The 24343-nt window shown below is 41.4% G+C and overlaps 3 protein-coding genes across 3 annotated transcripts; 1 reads left to right on the plus strand and 2 right to left on the minus strand.

The window, feature by feature from the left end:
- Positions 1-1078: 1078 nt before the first annotated feature.
- On the minus strand, positions 1079-7725 carry fam89a (family with sequence similarity 89 member A). The gene is made up of 2 exons (XM_029462854.1): positions 7313-7725; positions 1079-5369 (listed from the first exon to the last, which is right to left on the minus strand). Exons 1-2 carry the CDS (start codon positions 7556-7558, stop codon positions 5076-5078), a joined length of 540 nt encoding a protein of 179 aa, XP_029318714.1. The 5' UTR covers positions 7559-7725; the 3' UTR covers positions 1079-5075.
- Positions 7726-13098: 5373 nt separating this feature from the next.
- Positions 13099-17854, minus strand: sprtn (SprT-like N-terminal domain). The gene is given in 6 exon segments (XM_029462819.1): positions 13099-15105; positions 15463-15494; positions 15496-15764; positions 15845-15973; positions 16342-16441; positions 17217-17854. Coding segments are annotated over 6 exon segments (1836 nt in total). The 5' UTR covers positions 17549-17854; the 3' UTR covers positions 13099-14131.
- A 680-nt stretch (positions 17855-18534) lies between these two features.
- exoc8 (exocyst complex component 8) lies at positions 18535-22361 on the plus strand. Its single transcript, XM_029462814.1, has 4 exons — positions 18535-19811; positions 20296-20549; positions 20740-20988; positions 21378-22361. The coding sequence occupies exons 1-4, from the start codon at positions 18656-18658 to the stop codon at positions 21783-21785; spliced, it is 2067 nt and encodes a 688-aa protein (XP_029318674.1). The 5' UTR covers positions 18535-18655; the 3' UTR covers positions 21786-22361.
- Positions 22362-24343: the final 1982 nt, after the last annotated feature.

Below are 24343 nucleotides of genomic sequence, written 5' to 3' on the forward strand. Positions count from 1 at the left end.
CATTATAAAACTGGATTATTAACATTTTATTTGACGTATTTTATATTTTTAGATTTAATTTGCTGCATAACAAAGCCTCATATTCTTTTATATATATTTATATATCAGCGTTTTGTATTCTTCATCTGAAAAGTAATCAGTAAAAGGTCAAACATTGACCTTTACACCGCTGGTTCACTACAACAGGCTCCACTGCCTTCACCAGCCGTCTGTTAGCAACATTTAAACGCTTACATTTACATTTGAAGAGCGACCATCACACACACATTTGTCAAAGCAGTGGCACCACACCATGCCTGACCCATTTCTTCAGTCTCACAGGGAGAATTTAAATAGAGTCTCCGAGTATGAAGATATAAACAGCGTTATCATCATCAGTAATTCATCTGAAGCTCGCAGCATGAGGAGGAGCTGCTGCTTCAAAGCCGTCACATCCTGCTGCAGTAATGATCAATTACAGCGGAACTGCTCCAGCACGGCACACACTCCAAAATGCAGATCGGTGCATTGAAATGCAGGTCAGAGGGAGATGCATTCAGGAGGAAGACACAAGAAGTAGGGCAGCAGAGAGAAGAGGAAGAAGAGGAAGAAGAAGGCTGCAGTTTGGGCTGAGAGCGAAGATGACGGTTGATATGTATGAAACGTGATGCAGACGTTTACTTTGCATGTTCAGGAAGGAACACTTACAAACCTAATGTATTCCCAGTGGTGGAAGAAGCACAGATGTTTCACTTAAAGTAAAAGTACCTCACACATTTAGCTAAATGTCCCATTTCAGATGAATATATATTATATTAGTGGATTATTGATGCATTCATCTGTTGGTCAGGTTGCAGCTGCTAATCTGAGTCTGCAGAGTAACTGCAGCTGTAATGTAGGAGTAGTAACAGTACCTCAAAACTGTAATTAAGTGCAATGTACAGAGTTATCCCAGCTGTAAATACATACAGGTATACACCTATATTTAGTTTTCCTTTCTCTCCTGACTTATGGCCAATTTAACCCCAAAATATTGACCCAACTAAAAACTTCTTTTGGTTCAGCTTCATGTAAAAGAATAAAAGAGTCCAAACCTGAGAAGTATGGAATCACTTTATTAAACTCGTATCAGTATAATAACTGTTTGTATATATATATATATATATTTATTGAGACTAAAGAAACAGTAGTCTGGTCATTCATGGAGTAATGATGGACGGTAACAACATGACACATTTACCACTCGAGTGATTTAATGAACGATACACAGCGTGAACATGAAGTCAGATCCAAACAGACTCAACAGCCGGTGATTAGAAAAAGGTGGATAATTACGAGAACATTCAGTTTGTGGAGGCCAATAATCGGATGTTATTCTTAAGACCTCGACGGCTCTCGTGTTTTTCTTGGCTGATCCACGTGAATTAAACACAAGTGAGCTGAACGGGAATACGTTTGTGCATTTTTTGGGGCTTTTAACAACACGTGTCATGAATAAATCTCCCCTCTGACTCATTTAGTGTCTCCATATTTCCCAGAATGCTTAGCACCAACCACTAATTCAGGGGTGTGAGAGGAACACTGAGGCGTGACAGTGATTACAGTAATGCCCCTCGCTTTAGTGCAAAACACATCTTTGTGGTTGCATTGCATTCTGGTCCGTTGAGGCCACTTGAAGTAGAAAACGTCCCGTCTCTTCTCCCGATTGATTTCTTCATGTGATTGTTCAAAGCTGGTGCAAAATGGCGTCTTTGAGAGACTCTCAGCAGAACTTTCACATCGACGTAGAAATGAACCCGTCGGTGAGAGAGTGGGGGAGGAACATTTACAATCGTGTTCAAAAGGTTTTAACATCCCTCCAAGGTAAAAAAACATTTGTCATCAGGAGCCGACAACAAAAACATTTTGCCACGTTTACCCTGAGATGACATCGCCACATTACACATCCAATAATCACACGAGGAGGAGGGGGGGGGGGGGGGCTGTGGAAGCAGGAAACACAATTTGCTGGTGTTCAATTTAAAGCACGTTTCTCTCTTGTGCTGGATCTAGTTACAGAAGGAGCAGCGTGTCTGCGTAATGAAGACGTGTAAAAGAAGGTGTAAACCCCCCCCCCCCTAGTTGAACTAGTGGTTAGTGCACCCTGCTGTTGATGTTCAAGTGACATGCCTGACTGATCAATTAAAGCTGCTTCATGTAGGAGATTAAATTAGATTGTGTCGCGGTGTTGACGTGTGCAAACGTCTGGAACACATGAAGCAAGACAGGAAGAGAAGTGCACGAGCAACTCAGAGGGAGGAAGCGTCAGGAAACACACGCCTCCTCGCTGCTACAGCTGCTTCCTCGCCAATGAAATGAGAAAGGAGCCATTGACAGCAGGGACCTGGAATTATCTTCGCACACCTTTTTAAATCAGCTCCTTCTGGGATTCTCTAGATTTGAACATTGGGTTACCCAGACGCTGACTTCTACACGCAGCAGCTTTAAGAGCGCAGCGCAGGTCAAACGAGTCCAACAGAAACCACGAGTCTGAACCCCGATGGTTCACAAAGGCACTAACTGTGTAAAAACCTCTGGGGGTCAAGTGCGTACACAGATGTTTTACACTGCATCAGTCATGTTGCGTGAGGAGCTTCAGATCAGGTTAAATGGGTATTTCATTTATTGCATTATGACAACAGCACAAGATTTAAAGTGAGGAAGAAAAACGGAAGTGATGAAGATTATTATTGTTTGGGGGGTAATATGCTGATTTGCTTTGTGTCTAGTCCTGCACAGCAAAACCATGTTTTTAATCTTAGTTTTTTGTACAGATTAAACAAATGAAATATAGTGTTAATTAGCTAAGTAGGTTCATATTTAAAAAGATATAAGAGACGCTTTGATCTCTCGGTAAGAAAGCAAATTAACGCATTTTGTAAAATGTTTTCCTTTAATGCTACGTCTGTGTGATAACTACTGACTGCAGGTCACTATGACATGATGGTTTGTAGTGACTGATATAATTGTGACACACACACACACACACACACACACACTTCAGCACCTTATACCAAATACATTTCATTTTGAGTGCTGTACTTTCTTTGGTTTGTGTTCCAAGAGCCAACAAACAGGTGACATCACACGAGCTACACAGACACAATAACACTGACACTGTCCACACTCTCTCAAAAGGTGTGTGTGTGTGTGTCGACAGTCGTCTCACAGTTTGAGTGACAGAGCGGCTGCTGTGTCGCCCGCTACAGGTTCAGCTCAAACCTTTGCTGTAGAGTTTTACAGGGAAGACCATTGATGTGTGTAGCAGAAACATTTGCACATCCAAACGTCTGTTGCAAGATAGACGGTGCAGGACTTCAGAGTAGAAAGAAAGGCTGCATTTGTGGAGAGTTTCAATCAAAACCAGCAGATGCACCAGGATCTCTTGGATTAAATACATTTGCGGTTACAATCTTGTTAGTGCGCAGGACTGCGATGGAAGCTCCCCATCTTCGGTTGTCAGATGAGGCTCCTGGAAGGCTTGTTGAAACGCTGTGATATGACCTCACATCCCTCCGACGTGTCATGAATAAGGTTCAGCCTGGTGTTGCTGGATGTGTTGTTAACGTAACATCGGTTTAGTATTATAAAGTACCCTGTTTTCAGCGTTGTGTTTACACTGCGAGCGACATTTGAAGGCCACAGTGAGCGGTCGCAGAGTCCAACAAAAACTGAACCTTTTGAACTCGTTCACAGTCACAAGCCGATCACATTTATGTTCTGTTCCACTTCTCCGTCTCTGTGATTCACGATTCATTCAAGTAGCACGTGCAAGTCACTGAGAAGTTGATCAGTTTCTCAATTCTTTGCAACATTTATTTGAGTATATGAAGAAGAAAAGTCTCAACGCTGGTGTGGAACACGTCTGAAGTCATCTTTCACTCGATGCTGGCTACTAAGCACTTGCTACCTGGCTGCTGTTATTGATTACAACGTGAGCATCATCTTCATAGTCAGTTATGATGACATTGCATACGGCGACTTAACTTTCCCCGTCTGACTTCCCGATCTCAGAGAAACTAACTTTAACAGCAATATTCTTATCGATGGGAATGACGGCGGCGGATCGAAACCATCTCCTACACCAGTGACACGTGGAAGTCGCCCGTGTTGCGTCTCAGCACTAACAGCGTTTGAGGGTTCAGGTTGAAACTGTCTCCAGCATTTTGAACATTTGACAGAGCAAACGTCTGCTCCATCTGAAAGAGGCAGAAGAGTGTCGCTCTCTCACTCCTCCTGTACCAGGACCAGGACTCTCATGGTTCCACTGGACTTCACCTCTTTCCTCCATTCTTCAGGTCGGACAACTTTTGTTCTGGATTTATGCAAATAAATGATTTCACACACACACGTACACACACACACGTACACACACACGTACACACACACACACACACACCGTCTCCATCAGCAGTCGATCGTCTCTTTGCTCCTGCAGAGTTCAGAATCGACTGCGTTCACGTTTGAAGCCCCAACTTCTGGGATTCCCAACCTGTGAGTTGCAGTACAAAACGTCCGTAGAGAGTAACAGGAAAGCAAATATCTTGTTATTTATATTATAGAATAAATAATACAACTTTGTTCATATATTTTGTATATGTAAAAAAAAAAAAAAAAGTTCCGCCAAAAAAGGTGACCGGCAAAACCACTTGATATAGAAGCAGCAGTTGAGCCGTTTATAAGAAGAAAGAAATATATATATATATATATATATATGGCCTAATTTTGAGTATGTGGAGTCTTGGAATATAATCCATCTCAACTTTGAGTTTGAGAAGGTGTCGGCAACACCCGGCCTCTCAGCTCCGCAGTCTGATGAAGCTCCTGGTCACGCAGCAAAAAGACTTTCTGCAGCACAAGCAGGGGCGTGTTTCACCTGAGGAGGAGCTGGACTGAAGCTCGAGTCTACTATACAAGCTGCTACCTCTAACAAACCAGTTCCTTCTTGGACTTCAACTTTTCCTCCAGCTTAACTCAAGTCTCTCCCCCCCCCCCCCCCCCCCCCACCCTCCCCCGAAATACGCATCCATCTGCAGAAAGATGCTGAGAAAGAGGCCTCAGATGGTAATGTGAAAAGAGTCCCAGCTGTCGTCTTTGCCGATGCTGCTGCCATTCTTGCCCGCTGCCATTGTTGCCGTCCCGTCTCCGAGCTCTCCATCCGGCTTTTCCCCGGTGGGCGTGGCGCCAGGCTCCGTGTAATACTCATCATCCTCGTCGAAGTAGCCGTTCTCCATCAGGCTGAGGCTGGAGGCGGCGCTCAGGTCCTGGCAGCTGCCCTTGTAGTCCTGGATCGACTCGTGGAGCGACCACAGCTGGCACAGCAAGGACATGTCCTGCTGACGCAAACCCACCTGGAGGAGGCGGCATTAAGATCCGGATTAATACACGATACCTTTGACTCTTTTAAAAAGGAGTTTTCCTTCTTTTGAGATAGAGTTTGCTGGTTCACAAGGAATAATGCAAAACAAACTGCAGAAATCAAATGTATGCACATGCATGACCACAAAGAACGGAAACACCTGAGCTAAACAACTAAAAGTATACTTTTCCACAAAGCTTAAAAATGTAAAAGTGATACAAGATCTTTCTTGAGACAATCGGAGACTGAGCCGGAGCTAACGTTTCATTATTTTGTCCAAAACCTAACAACACTTAAGAAGCTGGAAATAGCAAGTTTTGGAAACTTCACAATTAATTGATTATCAAAAGAATTGCAAAACAAAGCATTAAATTGATTAATAGTTACAGCTCTAGACAACTATAGGGCCAATAACATTAATAAAATGACATCCCTGCTAAAACAATTGGTCGATCAATTGATTATCTGATCAAAAGCCAAATTGTAAACAAAGTGCTGATGATGCTTTAGGTTATTTAACAAAGAAAAACACCAAACCTTGACTGGTTGCAGCTTCTAAAATCTCATAATATGCAAATGTAATATATATTTGGGACGTTGGTCAGAGAAAACAATTGAGGCCTGTTGGTCATGATTTTAAAACTATTTTCTGTTATTTAAAAAAACAAAACAATGCATTAATCTCTAAATGTAATCAACCAAATAAATAGGAGAAGAGTATAATCCTCAGCTGCGACCCTAACTGACTTCACTAATTCTAGGGAAAAAACAAATATCTACTGGCTGGGTTGAAAAGGGAATTTGTACTGCATACCACTGAGCTGACCGTGCAGTGTGAACTCAGGGTCACTGCATTGTCTTACAGCAAGCAGACCTGCAAGTCAGAGTCTGTTCAAAACAGCTGAAACCGAGCACTGTGCTCCATAAACTGGGGAGCGGCTTACAGATTCCAACATATAGGACGTTGACAACTTAGACAATGTGAACTACAAAGTAATACATTGACAGCAACAAAGCAATACGCCTGGAGTAAGGGACATGCTGCAGGGAGAGTACAGCATGTGAAGCAGAAAGGGGATTTAGTAAAGCCTGTAACAAAAAACCAAATGGCAATTATCAGTTTTACCCTTTTCATCTACATTACTGGGGAACAGGCTGTTGATATGTATGGGGGAGTCTATATAAATACTGAAGTCTATATACTGAGTGTCTAACTCTGTTTACAATTAATGTAATAACATGCATCAGATCACTTCAAGATTTTAGGCTAGCTCATGAAAAAAAACTTTTATAGTGGAGCTACAAAAGGTATTAAATTGAGCTTAGAGTATAAATCAGCACAAGCCTAATGGCTTAATTTGTCTCATCCACTGCAAAGCTGATCCTGATCCTGGTTTCTCTTGTATCTGGTATTCTTAATGCCAGACTCCATTTTTTTTATCGTGTTTTATTTGATCAAGCTTACAAACGACTTTGTATTCTGGGTAGCATATACAATATACACTTTGGGAATCAATAGGGTCTTTTCATAACCTCGGCAAACATACAATTCACTAAACTGAGCTGATAAATGCACAACAATACTTGTCATTTTGGGGCATGTACTATCCATCTAAAACATTTAAGTAGTCTGCTGCGAAAAAGCAAGATCCATACCTGAAAGTTGATATTTTATTTATGTAATGTGGTGTATGGTAAATGGTATGCGTGCCGAATTTACCAGGAGACTGTAATAATTTGTAAAAAGCCTTAAATTGTGTGCTAAGAGGTGTGTACATATGACGAAACGCCAAGAAACATCAAACTACCAGAGTTTCTTTGGGGGGTTTGGCTGTATACAAATGTACAGCGCGGAGGGATTAACGGTCGACAAACCAAGGGTGAAACATTAAGCACTTTCTTTTCGTGTAAAATGAACACTCGTTGAGATGTTACCATTTCTTTCCGGAGGAGAGCCAGAGCAGCGTCGAGGTTGGCCGGCTTGTGGGCCAGCATGTTGTCGGTGTTCCTGCCTCGGCTCAGGTCGTCCTGGATCATGGTTTTCTTTACGTACATCCTCTCCATGTCTCTCCAGGAGCCGCCGCTTGAGTTCAGCAAGCCGCTCAGGCTCTTCGGCAGCGGGGGCAGACCCTCGATGCAGGCCATTCCCCCCAACGAACCGTTGGTTGACTTACCATTCATCGTCCTGTGAGTTACTAACCGAAGAGATGTCGGTATTAACACTAAAGTTGACTGTTCAGTCCTTAAATCCTGTAAACTCTGAGAGTAAACAGCCGTCTCACACACACACACCAAACAAACTGAGCAACAGCCGTGGTTTTCTCTGCCCAGGGCGGACAGCGACGCCAAGTCAAGGTACCCGGATTAAAATAATTGAATTTCCGGTGTGACCATCAAAATAAAAGCACCACTGCTGAATATAGTGTATTTTGATTTTTTTAAATGTGTTTTACTAAAATATATAATCTATGAGTTTTGAAAGCATTTTTTCCATTCTACAAAATGTTTCATGTTGGTTTGCCAGTAAACCGTTGGATATATATGATATAGTATAGTTTGATTGGATTCATATAATTTAATAATTTGGGAGCTGATCTCGCTGGATGCATTTAAATGAATTTTGAATGACTTGGAGACCGACACATCTGGCTGTAGATGTTTTAATTAATTGGCTATGTTGATGACGAATGTTGATTAATGTTTTTGATATTTTATGATTATGTAATTTGTTTTTTGTCTTCATTTTAAATAGTTTTGTGTTTTTGTGACTGCAACATTTTTAATTGTGATGCTGCCTTTCTTGGACGTGACGATCTTGAAAAGGAGATTTTTAATCTCAATGAGACTTTCTTGAATAATGGTTAAATAAAAACAATACTGATACTGAATAAAATTAACTACTTAATTAGAAAATATGGACTTCAAGTTTTATTTATGCAGTACTTTGATCACAATCCCACTGACAAATAAATCGTAATTTATTTTCCAAACAAATACTCAATTACATAACACAACTAAAAAGAAGCAAAAGAACAAAAGGCAATGACAATTAAAAAAATCATTAAATTATTTGGAAAAAGAACAAATTAAAAGATCAAACCAGACTTTGTAGTACAGACCATACCATAAACAATACTCCGCTTTTATTTAGAAATGTAACTTCCGGTATTGTTATAGTTAGTTGTAACTTGACTTTGCTGGATTGTTTGAGAAGTAAAATCCGCTTCCTGTCCTTTTAACACACTGGCTGCTGGGCGTCTCCCTGCCAACACTTAACAGGCAGGAAAACATATAGAATCAAGTTCATTCATGTATAATTTCGTACTATATATACATTTTTATTACTATACAAATGTATTTGAAAATCAGAAAATATTTTTTTTATATATATATATATATATATAAAATCAGGTTTGTTGTAACCAGACGAGAAAAGATTACTGACAAATATTTACGATGAGAAATAAGATACATAAATTCCTTCTGTGAGTAAAAGACATTTGGCTATAACATCTACAATACTGATTAAATGATACCAACTTTCTATTTACACACATTAATAATGAATTGAAGAAACATAAAAATGACCTAATAAATCCAAATAAAAATGACTTCTTTACACTTTGAAGTAAATCTTGAATGAGAAACTAGTGTTTATAAACACAACATGTACAAATATTATCAATAGATGCTGTCTTTTCATAATTCATTCAAGTTTATTGAATAAACTCTGGAGTGTATGATCTTTTGAATGTGTTCATCTTTGTTGCCTGCCTGCCTGTATGTTCTGTATCTAATAATGAAACATTGAACAGTCAATACTTTTTAGCATTAATTTAAAATCCTGTCTATCAGTTTATTGTAAGATTGTAGACATCTGAGTCCCGACACTAAAACTAATTGATAGATTTCCCCCCAGGAGAGTGAGGATAGGGGGTTTGAGGTCATTATGGGAGTGTGTGTGTGTGCAGGACAATAGTTTGGAGAATAATGGACAGATGGTGGGCTTCACTTCCCGCACCCCCAGCCTGCAGCCCCGTCACAACAATAACACAACAATAACCTTGAAATCAACATCACAAAAGCATCACACATGCTCCTCTGCAAAAGAGCAGCATGTGCTGTACCACACACACACACACACACACACACACACACACACACACACACACACACACACACACACACACAGATAGAGTGCTGCCTGAAGCCTGGTATTTCCAATCGCTCCACTGATATGAATTAAACCTGACTCATTTCCTGCAGACAAATAAGACATAAGCTCTCATCATGTGCTTCTTCTAGTCACCCAACAGCCAGGTTTCAAGCTTAAAAAAAGACACTTATCGCAAAAAGAAATTATAATTTGATTACATTTTGGTTTCATATAAGTAGGCTATTGGTCAAAATGGTGCATCTGTCAGATATTGTGATTTATTTTAATAGTATATTCACTTTCTTTCTTGGGAGTGAGATGAGAAGTTTAATATTAATTTTATATCTGTGGCTGTTGAAAGACGTGAAGTTGTTAGCTATGGAGCCCTGAAACTGACAGAATGTTGTAAAAGGTCCTGAGACAACAAGTCAGAAATATAACTTAATAAAATATTAATAGTTGAGTAATTAAAACAGGAGCTTAAAAAGAAATATAGCTTTATCCCTTTCCTCAAACCTCAAATCGGTTAGTAAAGAACAAAATAAAAGCTATACAGCTAATGCTACTTGGAAGAAAACGCTAACACAGTTACTCCCTTATGGTGTGTTCACACCAAACACAAAGCAAACTTTTGTTCGCAAGTTGTGATTACATACAAAGTCAATGCAAGTGACTGCGTGAATAGATGCGAAAAGAAATGAAGTTAATAATATGAAGAAAGAGGCACAGAGTCTGTGAACTTCTAGTTAGCCTTAGCTAGCTAACTTGGTTAGCGTTAGCTTAATGGCAAACATGTTTTAGCTACTGTTAACATAAATCATACCATAATGCTACAGTATTATGCAATACAGTATATTAATGATTAACATTACATGCACTAGGTAGTGAGGTTTTATGAGTAAAATGAGCTAGGTGGCTAGTTAGCCTTTTTATTTATTATTTGTTCGTGTTAGCTATTAAAATAAGGAGCTATCTGCAGCTCAGTGTGTTAGCTAGCTAGTTAGTTAGCTTGTTTGCTCCACTGATGCTAAACACATGAACCTTTTACTCAATTTAGTCAGATCCAACCCTCAATATTAGGCTACCTGTCATATTGTTTTATATATATTTATTGTTGTGGTTCTTATGTAGCGTACAGTCCTGTTGTACTTTATGAATTAATTGAATGCTCAGTGTTGACATACAAAATAAAACTCCATTTACTACTTAATAGGTGTGTTTTGGGATGGATAATCAACCATGTGACTTTTTAACTGTTAATTCCATGCTATTAGTCGCAGCAGTATCATATGTTATATTTGCCCTTGAAAAGCATCTGTACAGCCTAATCCTGCTCTCAAAACAATTAGCTGTCAGCTGACCACAGCTGCAGACTGATCAAGGACAATCTGTTTTGTGTGAGGGTTTTATGAGCAGAAGGACCCCTCTATAAGCTTTTATCACCACCAGCACCACCACCATCACTGCCTCCTGAGATGAAATGATTAGGCGTATGATTGCACCCCCTGGGGATGCATGTAACCATAGTAGGCTCGTGTTAATCTGCCTTGCTAAAAAGCATCATTTATGGTGTATGGAGGCTAATAATGTTTTAAAGATATCCGCTTATGTCTCTGTTGGAAAGCGATACATCTTGCTAAAGGCCAAAAACAAATTACAGTAAGTACTCATGTACTGTACATGTAGGCACAAAAGCAAACCAGACCTTTGCAATAATAGATAAAAAAAACATTTTGCTGAGAAAAAAATAGAACTTCTACCAGAAATAATCACCCTAAAGCGTGCTCCAGTCCTATCTAGCTGACGGATCAACATTGCATTGAACTTGGAGCTTGTCTAGGATGCATCATTGTCAGAGAGACACAATAGTGTCTGAAGGGAAAAAGGGAGGGTGTGTGTAAGTGTGTGTTTGGAGTAGGTCAGCTTCCTATAGTGTGTCAGTGTACAGCAGGTCAAGGAAGAGGAGTGTCCGGTAAGAACAGCTGCTGTGACTGACATGAGTTTTCCTCTGCTGAGGGGCCTCTGGAGGGGATGATGAGAATGAGGTATGGTAATTGTAGTGACAATGGGCGTATACTGCTATGTTTAGTAGTTGGAAATCACAAAGAAATCTATGTGGAAGCCGTGTCAACAATAAAAATATAATAAAAAACACATCAATGGTGCGTTCAGGTACCAATATGTATCTTAAAAGCTCCTGCCCAGGGGCTACTAGATTGTAAAACAGCCTCTTCCTCTTGTTAAAGACAGGAAACAATGAGTAATTTCTCACCGTGGGAATGTGTGTGCTCCCCGTCATCAAGTCAGTGGGATTTACTGCTTTTTACTTCTACTTTAATATATTTATTTGTCTCTTTCTGCCTCAACTCAAGCAGTAAAGACTGATTTACAAACTGAAATGTTGTATATTCCAGGCCCAAAGAGGTACAATAATCCATTATTTCACAGAGAGGAAGATATTCAGTCTTTGCTTTTTCGTGAAATATTGATTAATTTACCAAAGTTAAAGAATTAAATACAAATTTATGCACTCTTTTTGAACCCATTCATCTCACGACTCCTAAGATTAATCTTGTTAGCCTTTATCTAAAATAGATACATTAATTACATATTATCCTTAATAGAGGATATAAAGTAATTAAATCCTCTAGTGCATATAATATACAGCACTAATATAATATGTCAGTCAGTCCTTTTACTTTCGATAGACACATTTAGCTGTTATTGTTGTAATGAGTATTGTTTTTACATTGTTGTATTTGTACTCAGTAAGTAAATGATGTCTTCTACACCATCATGTCATATTAACAGCTGTGTGGGATTAAAACCTCTTGACTGAGATAAACAGAAAGTCCTTCACACTGTTAACAACAAATCAAGTGAAAATTAACTTTAACAAAACTTGTTGTGCTTTCAAATTGTAATCTGTTACTTCCGAGTGCAGAAGTCAGAAATCCAACTTGTTATTCATTCAAGCACTGAAGGAAATAACAAACATCAGAGAAGATCCCATGCTTTCTTTCCAAGATCAATTCCTCACTTCAAAGTGTGATGCACGCGCTGTCAGATGGTAATCAGAGATGTGTGCAGCCGCAGCAGAATGTGGTGACAGAAATGGGATGGGTGTTTGCTGCCAGGCTTTGTCACCGTCCCTGGCCTTGCTCCAGTCTGTCCTGCAGTGCAGGGACAGGAGGGCGTAGTCCTGATCAGCAGCTGGCCTCCCGCTGTCTGACCTCTGCCCTCACGCTCCTCCCCCTCTGTATGCTCACCCACCTGCTCTGTTACACCCACTTTCTGTTGGCCTTTTCCTCTCCCGTCTCAAGTACAACTCCTTTTACTATGAACCGTTTAGGGCAGGGGTCTGCAGCGTCTTTCAGAAGGACCCCTTAGCTAAGAGACAGAACAGCCTTACTACATGTATAAAGTTGAGTTGCATATTAAACTGGGCCTACAATAAAGTGAAAAGGTCAAATATTAACTATGCGTCAGAGATTTAGCACAGGTTAGCTTGTAAATGAGATTACACAAGGACTCGTGGGTAACAGTTAGACGATCATCGACGTTGTGCAAATTACATGTGGTTTTATTTTCAGACATATTTACATTTTTAATATGGGGGCGATCACAGCGGGCTTGTTGTTGTTTACATGCATTCTAAAAGACATTTAGGTCTGATGATGCAGATACCTTAAGCCATTTATTATTTTTATCATTAGATGTGATGACTAATTGTTAGATGAATTACTCTCCTTACAAAATATTAAATAGAACAATAAAAATGTTTTATTTGGCAACAAAATCGAAACATATTTCCTCAAAAACAAACAACATATAAAAATGGAATATACATAATAAGATTCTCATGTTGTAGCATTAAAATCCACATTTTGAACTCTAAACATACAGAAATGTCAACAACAGCATCCTCAGAGTTAAAGTACATCAGTATCACTGCAGTACGAGTCACGGTCAGAGGCCCGTGCACGGCCCGACTCCTGTAGTGTAAATGCAAAGACGCTGCAGAAATAAATAGCTGGCACGCTTGAAATCTGATTCCCACAGATCAGCAGAGGTCAGGCAGCACATGCAGATTAGAGGTGGAGGATACATCCCACTACAGGAACCAGACAGCGTAGAGGAAGTAAAAATAACCTTCTACACACAGAACACGGCAGCGACTGGATTCAAACCACAGCTGGTCGACTCTCACATCTACTGAACTCTCATTAATGCGTCGTTGGAATACTGTGATTATAGCTTTCAAATATAGTCCAACGTAAAGGAGACCAGCACCCACAGAACTGATCAGTATGATAGAAAGTAATGTAATGTACGCTTCAGTTTCCGGTACACCAACTTGTACTCGCCCCCTAAAAAAGTTGCGTTTTTTTCCATTAATTCAAGTAAAAGTCAATTAACTCACTGAATTATCTGTTAAACCCGGCTGTTCTCTAAGGCACTTAACGTATGTGTAGTCAGCACAGTGAGGTAATACTGACGACCACAAAGAAAACAATGCAGTCTGTTGCTACAAAATGTCCCTTTGTTGAGAAACTAAAAAGTAGATTCAGATGAAATCACTTAAACTTCCTGCTCATTCAGGAGAGGCAGGAGTCGAGATGTGCGTTGATCTTTGACTCCTGCACCTTCGCTTGGCACGCAGGACAGCTGACCATCAGCGCAGAGGAGGAAGACGAGGAAGACGAGGAAGAGGAGGGGGTAAAACTGTGCAGCCCTGCAGAGGAATGGAGGGAGGAAGTAGAGGAGGAAGTAGAGGAGGAGGATGTGGTGGCAGTTCTTTGCTGCATTGCGGGTGATTTGGTCTTCCCCGGCTCCCTCGACGCGGCTGAATCGCTGCCTAACGTCTTGTGGAAGAAGTCAGAGATGCTGGATGAGTTTCCCCGGTCGTCCCACGGCCTCTTCCTCGACACCTGAGTGGCGGCAGCAGCTCCTGATGTACCGTCACTGTTAGAATGACTGAAATACGTGGACTGTGTTGGTTTAGCAGGGCTGCCTTTGGCTCCTGTTGAAACTACAGAATGGCTGGATTTACTGGGACTAGGTTTAGATGTTCTGAGAGAGGAAGCTGAATTGTTATTTGGCCGTTTAGTGAAGATGGAAGACGCAGAGGTAGCACTCACTGCGCTGCTCGGTGAATCTCTTTTAAGTTCTGTGTTGGAGGTGGAGGACTGACTCGCTGACCTTGTGCTGCTGAAGAGTTCTTCAATGGACTTCTGTTTGATTTGATCTGCTTCTTGGTTGCGGTTGCTGCTAATGTGGGATTTGGTGATTCTCACTGGCGAGCCGTTGATGTTGACAAAAGCTCTGGTGTTGCCGACGGACTTCTTCCTAGGTGGCTTCTTCCCCGTGGAGGTAGCTGGTCTGATGGAGGGAAAGGTGCTCGGGAATCCTTTGTTAGCCAGGCCAACAGGAGAATTGAGAGATGAAGGGGTGAAGAGCTTCTTTGGAGAGGAAGGTGGGGAGGAAGACGTGGAGGACTGCGACTTCCCTCCCAGTAGAAAGCCTTTGCCACTAAATGGAATAAGGTTCCTTATGTCCTGTGATGCAGAACCTGGGAGAGAGCAAAGTAAACATGAGTCAGACAAGAGACTTTCTTTCACATGTCTGACCAAATACATCATTACATTATGCTTGGAAAGGATTCTCCAAAATATGTTTCCTTCATTTTGTCGTCATTTATGGCGATAAGCGGTAATTGCATGTGTTTTTGAATTTAATTTCTTTGTTCAGGCCGTAATAACATTTACTCGCAGAGACCGAAAAAAAAAACCAGTACGCTGCTTCACACACAGGTGAGTTGAAGAGCAAGTCATCTCATTCGCCGATAGATAGTGACTTATTTAAATTAAAATCTTTGTGATCATTACTTTTAATTCAACTTATAGCTATTAAAACAGAAGCTCATTACCTGTCGTTGTACTTGAAGGCTTTCTTCTGGCCCTTCTCTGAGGCCACCTTCTCTGAGGTCTTCCCGTCCTTCTTCCCGTCCTTCTTGCCTTTTTTACCGTATCCTTCAGGCTCCTTGACCTTGGCGTAGGTCCCTCCGCACGTCCTCTTGTGATCCTCCCACCAGGGATCCTGAGCAGACGGCGCTCGGTTCATGGCCCTTTTCACAAAGCCCAAGTAGGGCTTTCGATTTTGACAGGGCCCGTTGCATTTCCACCAGTGCTGCCGGTACACATCGACCTCATCGTGGAAACTGTGGTAGACCTGACCAGAGGACACGGGTCATTTTATGATTACAATCTCTGTAAAAGGTTGTGAAGATGAGACAAAGAAGATGCACCTACAGAAATCTTTGTCCCAGTGGCGCTGTTGATCCTGTTCATGTGTTTGCAGAACTCAGGGCCATGACCGTCTCGGTCTCTGTTGTTCTGGGTCACAAACAGCAGCGCGTGAATCATTTCATGAAGCAGAGTCTGTGGGGGGAAAGAAAAGATAAAGTATAATGATGAATGAAGGAAGGACATGAGTTTATTTTATGACGTCTTTCTTGAACTGTTTAGGTATTGTGAATGTTTTGTTTTTCATTTATAATCCCACTATTAGTAAACGGGTTATATACATTTCTAGCCTGATAATAAGCAGTGTTACCCGTGTAAAGAAGACATCAAGTATATACTCAGTTGTCTGGTCTCTCTTCAGTGCTTTTTAAATAGTGTTGTCTTTGAGAGATGATTGCAGTGATTCTTTGTACTGCCAATTAAAGTATTTGAAAACAGTTGTACATGATTTAATAAATCAATTGCTTCTGAAAAAGCAAGACATGTGTAACTATCCACCTCACCTCCACCAGGTCTTTTCTTGGTCGAAGCTTCAGCAGAGGTTCACTGAGCCTGATGGAGCACAAACCACCTCTGCCCTCATAAGAACAAACACCAGCACACCTACACAGAGAGCATAAAAGAGACGGAGACTTAGCGACAGACAGCCTTTTCATGAACTCTATTTGCACCCAGCAGCACTGGATTACTGGGTGGTTTAAACCAGTGGTGCAGAAGCATGCAGGTCCTTGACGTCAGTGAAAGTACTAATACCACACTGTGCAAATACTCTATTACGAGTAAAATTGCTGCATTCCAAACCTTACTTAATTAAAAATATGTAACTATTATACGTAAAAGTACTCATTGTGCAGTAAAATGCTCCATGTCTGTGTTTTACTATTGATGTTTTTGTATTAATATTACTGCTGCATTAATGTGTATGTTGCATCGTACTACTGTAGGGGTTTAAGGTTGTGCTAATGTTAACTACTGCATCTCAGAAAAACACTTAATCATTAGGTTTATCGCAAACATTCATATAAAGAAATCACCAAATTTGAAAGATATATGGTTTTCACTGGACAGGAAAGGGTATTAAATATTGTAATCTGAAAAGTAACTAGTAACTAAAACTGTCTGATAAATATTTAAATTAAGTATAAAGTAGCATAACATGGAAATACCCAAGTACCTCAGATTTGTACTGTAGCAAATGGTCGTTACATTGTACCACTGGTTTAAACAATGACCCCCCATGGTCACATGGTCACACCAAACCCCATACAGAAATCTGACCGTTTTATTGTTGTGAGGGCATTACTGCACAGGTCAGCGTGGCTTTGGTCTTCCACAACAACAACACAATAAATCCTAAAAAAAAAGATATGTTACTCACAGTGTCATTCTTGGGCTCCACTTAACCTCGACACCACAAAGCTTCCCCCAGAAGAACGTGTTGTTGAACTCCTGAAACATGGCTCTGACATCGGGATTGGGGTCCAGCGTCTCCCAGGTCGCGTCCACGATGGACAGCGGCCTCTCGGGCTGGGCAGTCGGCTTCCAGTAGGGAACAACATCGCTGCCACCTCCAGCAACCTCCACTTTCCGTTTCTTACTGCTTTGTCCGAAGCCATTATCATCAAAGACGTTTGATGAATATGATGATGTCTCGTATTCATTGTCAAACTGCTCCTGAAGCCGAATTGCGAGCAATAAATCGTCATCCATTATAATCGAAACACTAAAATAAGGTGACGCAAACTGAGGTAGCTAGCCACGTAGCTTTGGTTACCGTTAGCGTCAGATAGCTGAAGCTAACTAGCTAACGTCTTTTGTACAAGGCTCTCAAAAGACAGAATCACCGGAGCCGGAATACTGTCTGACACATATAGTACTCTGTAAAAAATACTCGGATTTGTGTCATGATTTCAATAAAACCATTGATATCTTCATGTTGGACAAAGGTGTTAAAGTTAACTGTCAGTGCAAAGCTAGCGCCATCGGTTGTTGCATCAAGTCAATCACAACGCTACCAAAGAATATCCGTTAAGAATTTCAAAATAAAACTTCTAAAAACTATATAAACGACTCATCTATTTTTTTAAGAGCAGTGTGTGGTTAGTATAGCACATTTGTGGACTGGAACTGATAAGCAGATACCATAACAAATTGCAGTGGATTAATGAAAACGTACGAACTGTTGAAGGCTGTCAGAGAGTGCTGTTTGATTTAGTGCAATACAACATTAAAAACATATATTTTAAATAATCAAAGTACGATTATGTGTATATACTATGTACTGTTCACATACTATGCTTTTATCATATCATATCATCTCATAACATATATCATATCATCGTTGTTATAGTTCTAGTGCTCTTGTTATGACACTTATTTCCGGCTTTAGGTTTGAGTAATTCTCGCAAACTTGACAAAACGTTCGCAAGTTTCAAATCAGAGCAAGGAATTCTGGGAATTGTTGTCTTCTTTATTTCATGTGGTTGGCCAATATAAAATGCACCCGGAGTTTTTCAGTTGTAGTTTAATGATTACATTAAGGATAATTAGCAACGATTCAAGTCTTACATACAATTCATATTTAAAATTATGTTAATATAGAGAGATTTTGACTCATATTAATCACCAGATTTATATTAAATATTTGTTTTGATGAAATTTGTTGGCCACTAGATCCCGTGACGTTTAAACTTTCAGGGTGTCAACTTCCTGTTTGGTTTGCAAGCGGACATGAACCGATGAACTCTTCCTCTGTCGACATTTATCACAGATTTGTCAACGTTTTGTCTGAATAATCAAGCACACAGACGATAGAAGATGTCGGAAACGGGGAACCGACTACGGAAGCTCCTCGAATCGCCTAATTTCGACCCGCAAAATTACGTGAAGCAGCTGTCACAGCAGTCCGATGGCGACAGAGATCTGCAGGAGCATCGTCAAAAGATCCAAAACTTGGCCGACGAAACGGCTCAAAACCTGAAGAAAAATGTCTACAAGAACTACAGACAATTCATCGAAACGGCCAAAGAGATTTCCTACCTGGAGAGCGAAATGTACCAGCTGAGCCACATCCTGACGGAGCAGAAGAGCATCATGGAGAGCATCACTCAGGCCTTGCTGTCCACAGACAAGGATGAGACCTCAAAAGAGATGCAGGCTGCTTTCCCCAAAGAGACAGAGGAGCTGAAGCAGAGGACACTCACCTCACTGCTGGAGAAAGTGGAAGGGGGTAAAAACATCATGGACACCCCAGGGAGGCACCTCGTCTACAACGGTGACCTTGTTGAGTTTGATGTTGACAACATGTCCCCCATTCAGAAGGTGCATGCTTTCCTCATGAACGACTGTCTGTTAATCGCCACCTGGCTGCCGAACCGCAGAGGAACCGTGAAGTATAAATACAACGCTCTGTACGACCTGGAGAGCTTCGCCGTGGTCAACGTGAAGGACAACCCTCCCATGAAGGACATGTTCAAGATCCTCATGTTCCCGGACAGTCGCATCTTCCAGGCGGAGAACAGCAAGATCAAGAAGGAGTGGCTGGAGATCCTGGACGAAACCAAGAAGAACAAAGTCACCAAGGACAGACACAAGAAAGAGGAGGAGACCCCCGTGTCTCCTGTAAGAGTCGAGGTGTCCACCAATCCGTTCGATCAGGAAGAGGAAGATGAGCGATCAGGCGCAGCTGAAGAAAGCGTGGACCTCAGCCTCGAGTGGATCCAGGAGCTGCCGGAGGATCTGGACGTCTGCATCGCCCAGAGAGACTTCGAGGGCGCCGTGGATTTGCTGGACAAGCTCAACGAGTATCTCAAAGAGCAGCCCGTCACCCAGAGGGTCAAAGAGCTGAGGGTGAAGGTGGAGGAGCGTGTGCGGCAGCTGACGGAGGTTCTGGTGTTCGAGTTGTCTCCGGATCGGTCACTTCGTGGTGGACCTAAAGCCACCAGGAGGGCCGTGTCCCAGCTGATCAGACTAGGTCCTGCTTTGTTTTCTGTTTTCATTTTCTCCTTAATAACAGAGACTTCAAACCAGAAGTTCCACCGCCCCATCATAGTTCATTATCGTCACACCAGTTCAACCAGTGCTTTCCTGGTTACTGGTTGACAGTAGTTTAGGGAGTGTTACTCATTCACTTCACACTCTTTTATTGTTTGCAGTAATTTTGCATGTGGTAGTTAAATCTGTTATCTTAAAGTGTCCCAGCAGAACCCCTGAAAAGACCTCAGCACCACCCACACGCACAAAACTTCACATTGTATTTATTCATTTCACTGTTAACATATATTGTCTGTGAATGTTATCTTCCTAATTATGTTCTAAAAGTCAAACTTAAAGATATTTAGTCAAACATGTGTAAGAATCAGCCTTAAACCCCATATGTATATGGATTAGAACATGTTATTAATTCTCTGTTTTACAACATCAGACCAAATATTTGAATTTGAATACGGTGTTTTTAGGCCAGTCCACCAAAGCCTGCGAGTTGTTTCTGAAGAACCGCGAAGCTGCAGTCCAGACGGCCATACGGCAGCTTCGCATAGAAGGAGCCACGCTGCTCTACATCCACAAACTCTGCAACATCTTCTTCACCAGCTTGCTGGAGACGGCGAAGGAGTTCGAGATGGACTTTGCAGGGAACACGGGCTGCTACTCCGCCTTCGTGGTCTGGTCCAAATCAGCCATGAGGATGTTTGTGGACGCCTTCAGCAAGCAGGTGTGTAGAACTTCACGCAGACGCTTTTATTCTACATTACTTGTGTTTACAATTTCCTGGCAAGCTTGGCATGCAAAGCACAAGAGGTAATATATGGTAACATGATATGGTAACCAGAGGGTGTAAATATATTTATTCTTGTGAAATTGCAAAGTAACATCGTAACAAAGTGAGTTTCCGTCTCCATCAGGTGTTCGACAGTAAGGAGAGCCTGTCGACGGCAGCAGAGTGCGTGAAAAAAGCAAAGGAGCATTGTCAGCAGCTGACTGAGATCGGCCTGGACCTGACCTTCACCCTGCAGTCCCTGCTGGTCAAAGACATCAAGGCGGCCCTGCAGAGCTACAACGACATCATCATCGAAGCCACCAAGCACCGAAACTCTGAGGAGATGTGGAGGAGGATGAATCTCATGACCCCCGAGGCTCTGACTAAACTCAAGGTGCATTTTGTGTTGTGTTGATGCTCACAGTTACCAACTGAATAGAACAGTAATATAAAGATTACACATTTACCCATACACACACATGCACCCGTACATTTCTACTCGTACGTACACATTTACAAATACTCTTCGGTTCAAGCGTGCGTACATAAAGCTAGCTTCTCCGGTGTGAGGATTCACTTTTCTGTATTTCAAACTTCTGGGGAAATTGTCACTTTTTCACTATTATCTGAAAAAACAACCTTTGCTGCAGCATAGTTTACTTATTTAAAGGTCTGCAGTGATTCCTTCCCGTGTGCAGAGGATTCTTCCCTGTAAGGCCCTACCAGGTGTTGAATAAAGTAAATGTTGAATCACTGTTTCAATATGAATCCTTTTCCCTGCAGGACGAGATGCGCAGCTGTGGCATCGGCAGCTTCGAGCAGTACACCGGCGACGACTGCTGGGTGAACCTGAGCTACACCATCGTGGCCTTCACCAAGCAGATGATGAGCTTCTTGGAGGAAGGCCTGAAGCTCTACTTCCCCGAGCTGCACATGGTGCTGCTGGAGAGCCTGAGGGAGATCATCCTGGTGGCCGTGCAGCACGTGGACTACAGCCTGCGCTGTGAGCAGGACCCGGAGAAGAAGGCCTTCATCATGCAGAACGCCAGCTTCCTCCACGACACCGTGCTGCCGGTGGTGGAGCGGAGGTTCGAGGAGGGCGTGGGCAAGCCGGCCAAACAGCTGCAGGACCTGAGGAAGAGCACCAGGCCGGTTCGGATCAACCCGGAGAGCACCACGTCTGTGGTGTGAGACTGCAATACGGGGAGGGTGGACACAAAACACTTAAATGCTCTTTTACTGAATGTTCTGGCAATTTCAACTCCCTTTTTAAAAAATAGATAAAAGAACGGCGAGATGTTGGTTGTTTTGAGATGGCAGGACAAGAATGAGCAGGATGCATCACGGAGGACAGCAGAACACGCTACCTCAAGATGCACACTAAGATGCTTTGCACCTGCGTTTGTAGCGACGCTCACAGAAATGATCTGATATTAGTGTTGCTCAGGAAAAACCCTATAACAAGAGCACTGTTTCTGACTCCTGTACTCGTGGAATGGATACAGATATTGGCAAAAATGAGATCTTAACGCCATGAAAAGCTAATGTTTGTGCGTAGGTTGGAAGTAATAGAATAAGATATTTGATTCAAACTCACCCGCTTTGATTTGCCGCTCCTGTTATTAGACACTAAATAGTATTTCTAGGACTGATTTCAAAGGGATGACTGAAGATACAATGCACTGGTTAATGTTCACTGTTGTAATAGTCAAAGATTGTGTCGACCGAAAACACAAGAAACTGAATAAAGATCGTTGTGCACATGCACATTCTGTGTTTTCTGTATTCACACAAAGATATACGTTGCACTGAGGATTTCTGTTCCCACTATACACAACGTGTTCAGAGCCTCGCTGCCGTAAAGACCAACTTCATCCAGCTGGAAGTTGATGCCCACATTTGGAAGCGAAAAGAAAGTCCAACTCCTCTTTGATGCATAAACTGCTTGTTATTGTGGCTCACAGCAGAAAGTAGAAGAGCCAATCATGTTTCCTTCTCGTTATTTCTGCCGTTGTGTTGTTTCTGCAAGTTAAACCTTGCCTCAACAGAAACGAGGCTCTCCTTCTGCGCTGACCGTGAACTGGAGAGCCACATCTGAATGTGACAGATGTGGTTGCTTGATGAGGATCACCAGCTTTTCCTTTATTTCCCTGCCAACAGTATATTTGGCACTTTTACACGTTGCTCTTCTGTCTAGCCTGCACCAAAGCACTCCTCTTCTTTTTCTTTGTTTCCGATACAGCAGGCATTATGTCTCCACGAGCACAGGTGGAACTAATTACATTAATGATGCTGACGACAGTCACGCCAAGAAGGTATTTTAGCACTGTAATTAGTTGCACCTGTGCTTTCTCTGCTTTGACGAGTCAGAACGTGTGAAAATGCTCTAACTTTAGCTACACATCATTGCACCTAACAGCTCTGCACCCTCACAGGGGAGTCCGCCAATTTGGGAACTGATGAGTGAAAGGCTGCGGAGGATTTGATAAATCTAATCCTCAGATTCATATTTGGCAGACCAATCATCCTAGGTGTTCATTTTACTGGGTTTGATTCACTTAGTGGAGGCCTGCGACGAGGTTTCACGTTGGATCGCTTTCAAAATCATCTTTAATGGATACAGAGGACGACAGAAGCATCTGATGTGCCTGCACGTTACAGAACATTGTAAAAAAGCAGGTTTCTGGGATTTAAAATAAACCACAGACTAAAACAATACAATGTAAACATCTTGATCCTTGTTTCTTGGCTATATTGCCCTCTTGTGGCTGTGAAGAGTCAGGAAATCTTAAATTATGTAGATATTTATAGTCATTTCACTCAAAAGAATATGAATAATAATGTTTCATCTTTAATAAATACTGTTAATAGTTCTAATGTTAAACTGTATTTCCTGGGAAACATCCAACAATCCTTACTTTTGGTTATACAGATAAAAATCTACTCAAGATTCTGTTTTGCTAGAATTTGGCACGAGAAGATTCTACATACAATAATTAGAATGTCTGAATTTATTCCTGCAGTGAAAGCAGGTTGAGTTGTCGCATCATGAAATCAACTGCTCCTCTCTCTGTTTAACACATTTCCCAGCAGTGACAGGCACAATGTCAGACGCAGATATTTTTAGACTCCATTCATGATTCAACACATGATTGTTCTCTCTGCTTCACAGCTCATCTTGTTATAATCACTGATGTGACCGAGGGCTCGAGGAAAGCCTCCGGGTGAAGTTATCAGCTTATCCTCAGAGAAGAAGCATCGGGCTGTTGGGATTATTCGAGAGGAATTCATTCAGTCAACACTGAAGGAAGATACAGGAGACGTGATGAATAGATGGTAGTTTTGATTCTTCATCTGCAAAGACTGAATGTGCTGTATTTGAATACTTCCTCTCAGCATCATCATCTAATTCCTCTTTAACCACAGAATAAACACATCTTATTGTTTACAAGTGTTTCTGGCTTCATCTTGCTTCACATACATGTAGCGATATATTACATTATATATTTAACAGTACTGGAAAGTAACTTAGTACTGGAAAGTAACTTAGTACATCTACTCAAATACTAAACTTAAGTACATTTATTATGTATTTCCATTTTCTCCTAAATTATACTTCTACTCAAATAGGCCTATTTAACTTTTTACTCAACTGCATTTATTTGAAACTAATTTGTTTTATTTAGTTGCTAGAACATTTGCAGATTTAAATTAATAACATTACATTTACAAATAAATGATGGTAATTA

This window comes from Cottoperca gobio, chromosome 24, assembly GCF_900634415.1.
Source record: "Cottoperca gobio chromosome 24, fCotGob3.1, whole genome shotgun sequence".
Lineage (NCBI taxonomy): Eukaryota > Metazoa > Chordata > Actinopteri > Perciformes > Bovichtidae > Cottoperca > Cottoperca gobio.